Source organism: Stegodyphus dumicola, chromosome 8, assembly GCF_044657685.1.
Source record: "Stegodyphus dumicola isolate Sdum_Otavi_A_Nest chromosome 8, ASM4465768v1".
In the NCBI taxonomy this organism is placed as follows: domain Eukaryota; kingdom Metazoa; phylum Arthropoda; class Arachnida; order Araneae; family Eresidae; genus Stegodyphus; species Stegodyphus dumicola.
The window spans coordinates 69,402,779-69,415,044 of NC_140775.1; the positions used below are offsets into that span (position 1 = coordinate 69,402,779).

Sequence of the window (12,266 nt, forward strand, 5' to 3'; positions counted from 1 at the left end):
AAATACATAAATATTTCGGTACTATTCGGTTTTGAGGGCCGTAAAAAAATTGCAGCGAAAATGTATGCGCAAAAGTGCCAAATCTAGCGTACGTGCTGATTTCAGATTGCGTAAGTTTATATAGTTCTGTATTTCTTAAGACGCCATTGAAATACTAGTTTAACTTTTAAATCATTTTTTGATTTTAAATCCTTTTTTGATATGCTATGGATTTAACAATATGGGAATTGCCACGACGAAAAGTCGACAATAGAATTTTGGGTAAAGTGCAGAATCACCCACTGCTTGACGCGTTTTTAAGAATTGCACATACTCGGTATCCATGTGCACATCGACCTATTTTCACTTTAAAAAAAATTCCCAGAATTGCACAAAAATGGCACTGCGCACACCCTTGACTTTATCTATGTACACATCGACCTATGTTCACTTAAAAAGTAAAAGAAAATTGACAAAAATCCAATTCCTTTTTAAACCTTGTAATAAGCGGCAAACAAGTAAGTGAGCGATTCTGCACTTTACCGAGAATATTTTCAAAGAAAAGGCCTCATTCATTATAGAAAATTACGTTTGAACAACCAACGAGATGAAATTATGCTTTAGCAATAAGTCGGTAGCGAAATAGTGATGCAGGCATCCATTCAGTTATGTTTAGCAATTTTTATATAAATTATAATAATGATCTGAAATAGTTATTTACTCTTATGCTTTCATTCAGTCCTGTTTAGCGTTTTTCATATAAATTATAATAATAAAAAAGTATTATATGAAATTAACCTTTCATCTAAATTAAAACATCAATCTTAAATAGTTATTTACTATTATACTTCCTTTTTTGACGCAATTATTAGGGTTGCCGCAATTATTTTTGGCAGCATTGGCATTAACAATAGTTTGGCGATTTTTTACAGCCCTCGAAACCGAATAGTACCAATATTTCTTTCAAACTAGGATTTTTTTTTAAATAAAGCATTAATATCTCTTTGAGGACATTTTAAAATCATAAATACTTACTTGACATTCTTGGAATACAATATTTTCCAAAGTTTCTTCAGATACACTGAAAATTTTTAAAATGAAAGGCTCAAATGATGTTTAAAATTGAGATATATCATAACAGATAAAATTAATTAACATAAAGTATTTGTAATATCTTTTATTCAACAAAAAGGTGTACAAAAATTTACAATATATTGGCAGTATACAACATTGAATTTTTTTATGCAACAAAAAACTTCCAAAATGCAAATATAGAGAATATGTGATAGGATGTGATTCTTACAGACAGAGGAAGACCAAACATGTGTATGCATAAAATGTTAAATAATACAATAAAATATTAGTAGTTTAACTGTGTTATATTAATAAATAATTGAATCAATATTCAAAAGACTGACAATAAGCATAAATGTTGAAAAACCAACAATACATCACAATAAACTTTTTTTTTTTTTATAAACACTTACTAAAAATACAAAACCGGGGCGGGAGAGAAAAAGAAGCTAATATCACAAAACTCAAGAAAGACTGCAATATATATACACTGCCCTGCAAAAGTTAAAGAACAGCATGTTTTTAAAAGCTCACCATTGCAAAATATATGTAACATTTAAATTCACAGCTCACACACACGACAGTACCAAACTTTAAGATAATATATGCAAAAATAATAGCTACTACTTTTATTTTATAGAAATGAATACTTATGAAGGAGTTAGAGAAAAAATACAAAAATTCTAATTTTTGTTCACAAGTGATGATTTTCAGTTGTTATTAGAGTTTTGTGGATAATATCTAGGAGAAGTTTGCCCGATTCGTTGGCGGGCGATCGAACGGATCAAAATGGGTATGTCACAAGCTCATGCTGCTAGACGTCTCAATATCTCTCGTAGCATGGTCCACCGACTATGGAATCAGTTTAAATCCGAAGCTTCTGTATAAAGAAGACATATTTCAGGCAGGGCTGTGCAGTCGGAATCGGAATTTTAGGCAGATTTTGAATCGGAATTTTAGGCAGATCGGAATAGGCAGATTTTGGAGTAAAAATAGTTGGAGTTGCTAAAAACACTCCGACTCCAGTTTATGTTGGACATTTGGAATTTTAAATGAAATTAAAGTGAATTAAAAAAAAAGATTTAACGAAAAATTTAGTTATTTTTATTTATGGACTATATACATTAGTAAATAGTTATTTTCTATTTTATTGACATATTAATAAATAAATACAAGAGATGTGATATTTGCCATTATTGATTAAACTGCTTCATTTAGTTACAATTCAGGTAAGCAACAATAGCAGCAAGAACTCCCAAAATTGATGCCATTCTTAGGAAGCGAAAAGGAAAAGGAGCAATTATTGCTCAAGCAATACGATGGGGAAGTACATATTTGATGACATAGAGGTTGTTAGAATTAAGAACTTTTTAGAAGCTGTTGATAACTGTAATGTTTCACTAACAGAAAGACTGTGGAATGATCTTGCAGAATTGCAAACTCTTCTTTCCACACTGTACATAGCCACAAAAAAGCTACAATCTGAAGAATTAACAGGAGGCGAAAATGGAAGACTGTGATGTTTGTTCTTTCTGAAACGGAGGGTTTATTGCAGTAGGAATCACTTCTTCAATGAAGAAAAGAGAAACTAGCTTCTTAGACAATGAGATCTTGCTAGGTTCAATATATCTAATCAAAAACAGCGAATTTTGTTGCATGATGAACAAATTAAAAAGGCAAAGAAAGCCATCTATGAACTTTCATTAAGAATGAAATTATGGTTGATCTTTACATTATGGTAACTTGGCGATTTTTTGGCGAAAATTTGGCAACCAATTCTCCTACAGCAACCCTCTATTTTTTTTTCCCCGCCGCCATTTTGTCTTCACGAAGTAAAGACATGTTTCTTTTCTTTTTATCTACTGAACACTTCTTCCAACAATCTAGTAGCCGAATTACACTTATGCTAGAAATTTTATCAAACAAAACTGCTTAATCATGACAAATATTCACTGCAAAATTGGGAAAAAGTGCACAATACCATACTCCTTACGCGTTTTTCAAAATAACACACATAAACCATGTACACGGCGACTTATTTTTACTTAAAAAAAAAATCCCAGAATTGCACAAAAATGGCATTGCGCACACTCTTCACTATATCCATGTACACTGCTTTTTTCTCATAAATTAGAAAAATTTCACGAAAATGCATGACAATTTTCTCAATCTTTAAACCCGGTAAAAAGAACATATATGAAATTACCTGATCACAAAAAAGTATTTACCCTTTACAAATATGAACATTTCCACATATAAAATAAATAAAATATCCAAAAACTTTTACCTCTAAATCATCTATTACATCATACACATCACCAACGAATTCATACCGCAAGCATTACAAATACTTAGTATCAAATATTTAAATTATTTCCATGCACGTTTATTTCAACTTAAACGTATACCAAATCCCTACAAACATAAAATTCACAAAATAACTATCATTTCATTAAAATATCACTAAACCATGTACACGTCGACTTATTTTTACTTAAAAAAACATCCCAGAATTGCACAAAAATGGCATTGCGCACACTCTTCACTATATCCATGTACACTGCTTTTTTCTCATAAATTAGAAAAATTTCACAAAAATACATGACAATTTTCTCAATCTTTAAACCCGGTAAAAAGAACATATACGAAATTACCTTATCGCAAAAAAATATTTACCCTTTACAAATATGAACATTTCCCATATAAAATAAATAAAATATCCAAAAACTTTTACCTCTAAATCATCTATTACATTATACACGTCACCAACGAATTCATACCGCAAGCATTACAAATACTTAGTATCAAATATTTAAATTATTTCCATGCATGTTTATTTCAACTTAAACGTATACCAAATTCCTACAAACATAAAATTCACAAAATAACTATCATTTCATTAAAATATAATTAAATTCAAAAACACTACTTAAAATATAAATGAGCACATACATTAAATTAATAAAAATTACCTTACAATCCTAATTACTTTAAACTAAATCATTGCTAATAACAATTTTCCCAATAATACCAAATTCCTTTCCACTTTACATTTAGAACAATGCATAAAAATAATATCCTCAAATAATTAAAAAATACTAACTTACCTAATCTTCTTCAGAATCTTAATTACGTGGCAGATACACTTTTCTAATTCATTCAATAAAATTATTGAAAGATTTTTTCTGCGAATTTTTCCTCCATGCTTCCTCCGCTAAATAAAAAGCAAACTTCTCTTTATCACAATGCCTAAATACCCATTTCGAATTCACTTTAGTTAGGGCCATGGGATCCCAAAAATTAAACAACACTGTTTCACACAACACAGAATAAAGCTAAATACAAAATTTCCACATTTTTTCCCGATTTCCCCCCTTTTCCGATTAAAGAACCGTAATTCGTCCATTAATATCACATGACATATCCCATGATCTCTCATTTCCCTCATGCAAAATAATGCGTAATCGGAACTGAGTACTGCTCACATTATTACCAAAGTCCCAGGTAGTAACCTTTATCGCCTCCAAAATGTCGCCAAACTACCAGTTACCATATTGTAAAGATCAACCGAAATTATTTCCAAACAATTGGAATATTCAAATCAGGATAGTCAAACTGCAGACATTGCAACTGAGTCTTTATCATCTTCCAGTGATGAATTAGATTTTGAGAAATATTTGGATAATACTAAAAAGGTTTAGGCAAAGTGAATGAAAATAAAGAATCAAGAGTCTTTAGATATAAAAATGAAAAAATACAAACAAAATTTCTATGTGGCATTTGAAGAAATGAAGAAATATGATTGCTCTTGCAAAACACCTCTTTTTGAACTTATATCTAGCCTGAAAAGTTCAAAGAAGTAGCCCTAATAACTCCCTCCTACTCAAGTCAGTGTGGAAAGACTCTTCTCAACTCTGAAGTTTATCAGATTGGATCTATGGTCCTTTGTCAAAGAAGATCTTGCCGAAGCTATACTGTTTCTTAGAAATTACAAATGCCAGTTTTTCCATGTCATTCCATTAAATTTTTTCTGTAGCATATATTACTTCTTTTATATTAAAGTCAGAGTTGGAGTTGATCATTTTCCCTACAGGCTCCACAGCCCTCAGTACAGGTCACTTCGACGCCAGCGTTACAACGCGTGGTCAATTCGACACAAGGTCGTTTTGACACAGGGTCAATTCGACACGAGGTCGTTTTGACACAGGGTCAATTCGACACGAGGTCGTTCGACATCATATTTTTTTTGCTTTTATTTGACGCCATACTTTTCTTATTTTTATTTATTTTTAGAATAAGTTTGCATCATCATTCAAATAAATTTGGTGTCATCATTTGGTGTTTCACACCCCACATTATGGGAATTCATAGATGGTCTCAAATGTGTTCAAAAATCAATTGATCAATGTTATGAACGATTTGCACCTGGAGATGAAGCGCCGCACAAACGGAATAGGTAGCTGTGTGCTGATATGAGAATTAAAGTAATAGTTGAAGATTTTGAAAATCGAGAAATAATGGAATAACTGAAAGGCGTGGCGCATAACTTTGCAATTGATTAGTATAACAGTTCTGTGATGTAAACTTATTTATCTCTACTCTTATTTATGTGTAATCTTATCTCTAATCTTATTTATGTGTAATCTTATTTATCTGTAATTATATTTGTCTGCAATATAACTACTTTGTAAACATATGCTTATTTACCATTTGTGTGTTTTGCCTTTTTGATGCTGTTTTGTGAAATAAATAAATTTAAAAAAAAACCTCCCTCATGTCCCGGGGCCTTGACGTTGGCTAGGGGGCTTCTCACTAATCTGGGACACAAACAAAAATGTAGAACATTTTCACACATATATTTATTTCAAATATGCATGCAAGCAATCGCTAATTCAATAAATAAAAATCAGTCATATTACTTATTTATATTACTTCATATTTATTCTAAAAATAAATAAAAATATGAAAAAAATATGGCATCGAACTGCCCCTGGCGTCGAAATGTACGGCAGCGAACTGCCCTAGCGTCGAAACGACCTGCTTCGCACAGCCCTAGTTTCAGGCAAACCTAGAGTTACAACACCTGAAGGAGACTGTTATTTAGCTTTTTCGGCCCAAAGGAGGAGTAATATTACTGTGCCTCAGCTCATTTGGTGGCAACAGGAACAAGAAACACAGCTACTACAGTGTGCAGACGCATACACAACACAGGTCTGTATGCAAGACGATGAGTTGTTTGTGTCCCCTTGACCCTAGGACACAAAGGTGCCCATTTATGTTGGGCAAGAGAACACGTTTCCTGGATCGGTCAAGAATGGGTGTCTGTTCTCTTTACAGATGAGTCCAAGTTCCCACTGGAGAGTGATTCAGGTTCTCAGCTGATTTGGAGGGAATAATGCACCAGATACGATCAATCCCACATTGTGGAAAGACACAGTTACATAGGTAGTGGAATAATAGTTTGGGCTGGGATTTCTCTCGGTGGTCACATTAGCCTGCATGTGTTACGTGAAGGAACTTTGACCAGTGGGATATTAAGGCGAGATCCTTGATCAATACGTCTGCCTACATGCTGCTGCTATTGGTCCTGGATTTCTTCTGATGGACGACAATTCACGATTGCACCGAGCTCAGGTTACTGAAGAATATCTTGAGGGTCATGGTACGGAGCAGATGAAATGACTAGCTCAATCCCAAAACCTGAATCCGATAGAACATCTTTGGGAGACAGGTTGCTGCTTTAACCTTCCAGCACGCGCGCTTGGCAATTTTACATGAGCACGCGAGCATTATATTTTTTACCACATCCGTTATTTTACCGTTTTTGGGGCAAAAAACGACAGGAATGAGTGAATATTGATAATAAATTTGTTAAGAAATAAAATATTAATCTTATTATTGAAAAATAAAAATGATATCACATTCAAATGTAAGTAAATTATTTTCAAGTTCTTATGTGAGTGAGATGGAAATGCAATGATGTATTTCATTATAGAAAATTTTAAATTTATTATTTAATAATTATATTCTAAAATCAATGCAAATTTTAATATTCATCAAAAGCAAGTATAGACAATTTAAAAAAGAAAACACCTTGGTAGGAAAAAAGTAAGTTTAGCATTACTTACTTCTGCAAGGAAATTTACTTCTTCCTGGTTACAAAAACGCACTTTAAACTAACTTTAATATTTTTATTTATTTCTAAAAAATAGAAATAAAAGAAAATAAGGAATGGAAATCACTATTGCTCTTCCATCCAAAGGTTTCCTTGTCTTTCTTTTCTTCATCAGATAAATCTTGAAGAATGCGAGCAAAATCAACCGGTTGCACATTATTTTTTTGCCATGAAAACCGATATAAAATTTACAGAGCCAAATATATTCCAATTAAAATAATACATAGCAATTAATAACACAAAATTACAAAATATTTGAGGAAAAAATATTTTCTGAATTTTCACCCACGGCCACGCGCGTGTCGTAAATTTTACAAAAAAGCTGCCACATAGCACAAAACCTCCGTAAAAACAAAAAAAAGGCAAATAACTTCCTGTTGGCACATTCCATGATGTGGGGAAGGGTAGAAAGGGGGAATAGAAATGACCTTCAGGCATCTCATCTTCCATATGCGAAAAAAGTGCATTAAAAACTGAATTTGTCATAAATTTTGCGCATGCTGGAAGGTTAAGTCCTCCTCCAAGGTTGTTAGATGAGCTTGAACAAGGATTACTCCATGCCTGGTCATTGTTTCCCATTTCACTGACGGACAACTGTCACCAGTGCGATGTGTTGACTAGGAGAAATCTAACAGAAATTTCCTTCCATATGCAAAAAATAGATTTTATAAATGATACTTATAGGCCAAAAGATTACATTTAGTGCTGCTTGAATTGAGAATAACTGATTTGTTATCCAGTTCCCAAGCCAGATGCCTGAGTTGGTGCAGCTGCACTGTAAAATTTTCAGAAGCACCCGGCAACAAAATTAAGAGATAGCAAAATCTTCTAGCAAAGGCACTGGGATGCAAAATTTTTAGAATTTCTTCTATACATAACATATTCCCTCCACTGCATTACCAGCATTCTGCAGGATGATTTACTGTCATTTACTGGTTATTCAAATTTTGTTCATAATCCAAGGTTTCGCTCTACTTTGGCAGAATCTTGTTAATAATGATCCGGATGAATATTTGCATCTCTTTTGATAATTCTCTTTTGAGATAACTACATATTCCCTCAAAAAATTTAAATAGCCATGTTTCGTACTTGTTACTAATATAAAAGCATCGAAAAAACAGAATCATTGAACAGTATGAGTCATATATTAGTTAAATTTAAGGCAAAATTCGTTTTTTTTTAGGGGGGTTGCTTATTTTCATCGTTCTTTTTGTTATTATGCAGAATATAGATTGAAGCCATATAACATCATTCAAGTCACATCCGTAAAAAAAAAAAATCTTTCAAAGCACTTACCCTTTTTTACATAAAGGTTATTTAAACCACGAACAATTTCCAGCAGCAAAAAAGAAAAGTGATACTTACTCGGCAAATTCAGCGACTAGTTCTTCTATGCAATCCCTTTTTTTCAGTTCTCGGTATCTATTAAGAATTTTTTTATAATAGCTTAATTTCATAATTACAAGTTCTAATTAACTTATACCTTGATGCACAATAACATGTCAACTAGCATATTTAAAATTAGTTCCGTCATAAAAACGAAAGGACGTTGCCATATTCATGTGGTCGCCGTAAAATACTGCTTCTTCAAGTGATGCAAACCACGGTGGCGCAAACACCAACACCGGCGTACCTGATCTGTGATCACTAAGGCTCTAATAAGGCTTCTAGCAGCTCTATAACGACCTACCTCCTTGGAGTAAGTAGTTACTTCAGAATTTACTGCGAAGTAACAGAGGTGCTTCTAAATGCTGAGGAATAGTCACTAAAATGGCAAAAGTTCTAAGCATAAATATATTGTGGTCACATAGCACTTCTCTTACAAACGAAGTATATAAAGTGAGCTGTTGAACTGGTGAGCATGCAAACAAAAATAAAGTTAAACATGTAAAGGCAATGCGAGTCATAAGCGCATCATCAATAATTTTAAAATAAAAAATCATAAACGGATTCAAAATGCAAAAAGGAAATCTAGGTACCAAATACACACCACTTGCTAAATTACGGGATACGTACGAACAAGTCATCTATATATTAACGGTAGTTACCAAATGCATACAAAACCAACCAACTACTGACAACTTCAGCACAAGTAAACCATACTGAGAAGGCGTTCAAACCAGGACTGTCATTCTACGCTACGAGAGTCGACAGCAACTTGTGGGTCGCCAGCTGCGTATTTCCAAACGCTACCCCAATTTTCGAATTTTTGACGTCACGGAAATATCGATTAGTTTCACCTGGCAAGACGGCGTACCCCACTTTTGACTACTACGGCGCGTTTTCGAAAGAATTGTGGTGTTGATTAGTGTGTTTGGGTGCTAATTGTGAGATTTTCGCAATTTAAATTATTATGACAAGGAAAATTAAGCAAAATCTTTAGTGAATAGTTGTTTATCGCCGTAGTGTACTTGAGGAAAGAGGTGAATAATTCACTGCTGATGCATTAACAATATGAAAAATTTGGAAGACTCCGCAATAAATGTGATGCATTCATCGCAAAATTCAGCGAAGCCAGTAAAACAAACGAGTGTTCGCAAAACTTATCCACATCTGAAGTCACTATACAAAAATTGTATGTGTGCCAACCCAGATATTTTAATAAATAAATAAATTTAAAAAAAAACTTGCAGAAAACTTTAGATCAAGGAATAAGAAAGAATTGCAATGCCTCTGTGTGCTTAAAAACTACGAAGCATTCTGCAGACTATACCAAAATCAAGGTTGACAAATAGATTAATAAATTTTAATGTTTCTTTTAGTGTATATATTTCAAAAGTATTAAAATAACTTGGACAGTTGTTTAATTGCTTAAAAGAGCAATAAAGTTCATTTATAAAGATATACAAGGAACTTCATAATTATCAAAATATTTCATTGCTTTGGTGAAAAACTAAAATTACCTAACTTTTATAACATTAAGTATCTTCGTAACTGTAGTATTATGCTCTGTTTTATAACTTTATTCATTTGTTATACATTAAAATATTCTGTTTTATTTACTAAATGTGTAATCAATTATCAGGATTACTAAATGTGTTAAGAATTTCCATACATGCTTGTGCAGTGTGATTGCATGTTTGTGTAATGAACTTTGATTTTCATGAACAAAAAAGAAAGTTCAAGTGTGTGTCTGTGCAATTTTGACGATATAAATACTGAAATGTGTGTACAGTAAAAATTCAACTAAAAAATATTCGGAAAGCTCTTGAAATTTTGGATAGCCAAGTGTAATGACCTTGCGGATTAATAAGGCACCATGAGGAAAACGACACCAACATTTATTAAAAATTAACTTTCACAGAATAATGAAAAAAAAATTAACATTTAAAGAATAGTGGCAAACTCGGAGCACTACCTCGCTCCTACAACATAATTAATCTACAACCTGCCTCCTCTGAGGCTAACATGCAACTGTCCTCTCTCTTACTTGCTGGGCTCTGCCAGGCAGCTGATTGGCTCACCGCTGCCAGATACATGACACCCCCCCCCCCGGTAAGATTGTGCTACGCCAAAGCGAAGCAGAATCTGAAAACTGAACCAGCAAATACAAACTTAAATTGTATACTCCACATACCAAATTAATTCAAAATATAGGAACATGTATACATGACATAATAACATACTTTGAAATAAATGCAATAAACATTCATCTCACAACAGATGAACAGATGGCTTGATACAATACCGGAGTTCTGTAATAAAACATATATGCAATACTATTTCAAAACACACTATTATAATGCAATACTAAATGGAAACCAGTAATTTGATTTTCAAAACAGATGGAAAGTAGCTCTCGTATAATTCCGGAACAAAAGAAAGTAACTAATGCAAAGTTTTAAAACATATTAGTTCATACTTAGTTCACACCTATTTCATTCACCCACTAGTCTTGAAAGACCATCTGCATTTTTTAATTGTGCACCAGGGCAATGAGAAATATGAATATTATAGCGCTGAAGTGCCATTGCCCACCTCTGTAATTTTCCAGGATCAGGTTGATGTCTTCCAGCTCCTATTATATGTCCTAAATACTTTATCTCCGAACGTGCAAAAACACATTTCTTCACGTTCACCGTAAACCTGAGATCACTTAATGTAGTTAGCACAGCATCTAAATGTTTGAGATGCGAATTACAATCTGGTGAAAAGATAGCAATATCATCAATATATGCTTTGCAAAAATCACTATGTTTTCTTAAGGCATCATTCATCACTCGCTGAAAAGTAGAAGCTGCATTTTTTAATCCAAAAGGCATCACTTTCCAACGATATTGGGAACGATGTATCTTGAATGATGTTAAATCACGACTTTCTTCTTCTAAAGGTATTTCCCAGTAACCTTTCAAGACATCTAAACAGGTGATAACATTCGCGTGTCCAATTTTATTGATTAGATCAGTCACATTCTCCATTGGAAAATCAACAGGTTTGGTTACTTGATTCAACAACCTGAAATCAATACATAAACACATACTTCCGTCTTTCTTGGCAACACATACGACTGGGTATGCTATTTCAGCTTCACTTGGCTCAATAAGACCCAAGCTCTCCAATTCCTCGATCTGTTTATCTACTTCAGGTTTCAAAGATTCTGGGATCTTATAGATGTATGGCTTTTTTCTTTCAGCTCCAGGTAACAACCGAATTCTATGTTCACCAACTCTGGCTATTTGGATCTCCCCAGAAAATAACGCGATGTGCTTGAGTAAGAGCTCGTGTAATTCCTTTTGTTTGCTATCCTCTAAATGACTAATATCCACCTCGATGTTCCTTCTAGTTACTGCGCAATCTCCTTTATTTGGAGTGGTATGAATTTCCCCAAACTCAGAATCATCTTCAAATATCACTCCCACAGTTTGTGCTCGAACATAAAATTTTCTTATTTTGCTCACATGAACATGCCTCACACTCCCATCGGGTAATTTAACTTTGTAAGAATGAGGATTCACTCTTTCAACAATTTCACCTGGACCTGTCCACCTAGCATATAGCTTGTTGCTAGAGTCTGGTATAAGTAAATATACTAGATCAC

General features: G+C 33.4%; 1 protein-coding gene across 1 annotated transcript in view; it reads right to left on the minus strand.

Moving 5' to 3' along the window:
- Positions 1-8,729, minus strand: part of LOC118201125 (CDAN1-interacting nuclease 1) — a 98,321-nt gene extending 89,592 nt beyond the window's left edge. The window contains exons 1-4 of the mRNA XM_085822996.1: positions 8,712-8,729; positions 8,594-8,609; positions 1,467-1,548; positions 1,015-1,060 (exon numbers count right to left, since the gene is read on the minus strand). Coding sequence (XP_085679122.1) covers positions 1,015-1,060; positions 1,467-1,548; positions 8,594-8,609; positions 8,712-8,729 — 162 coding nt within the window. The remainder of the gene's footprint in view (positions 1-1,014; positions 1,061-1,466; positions 1,549-8,593; positions 8,610-8,711) is intronic.
- Between the last annotated feature and the right edge of the window lie 3,537 nt (positions 8,730-12,266).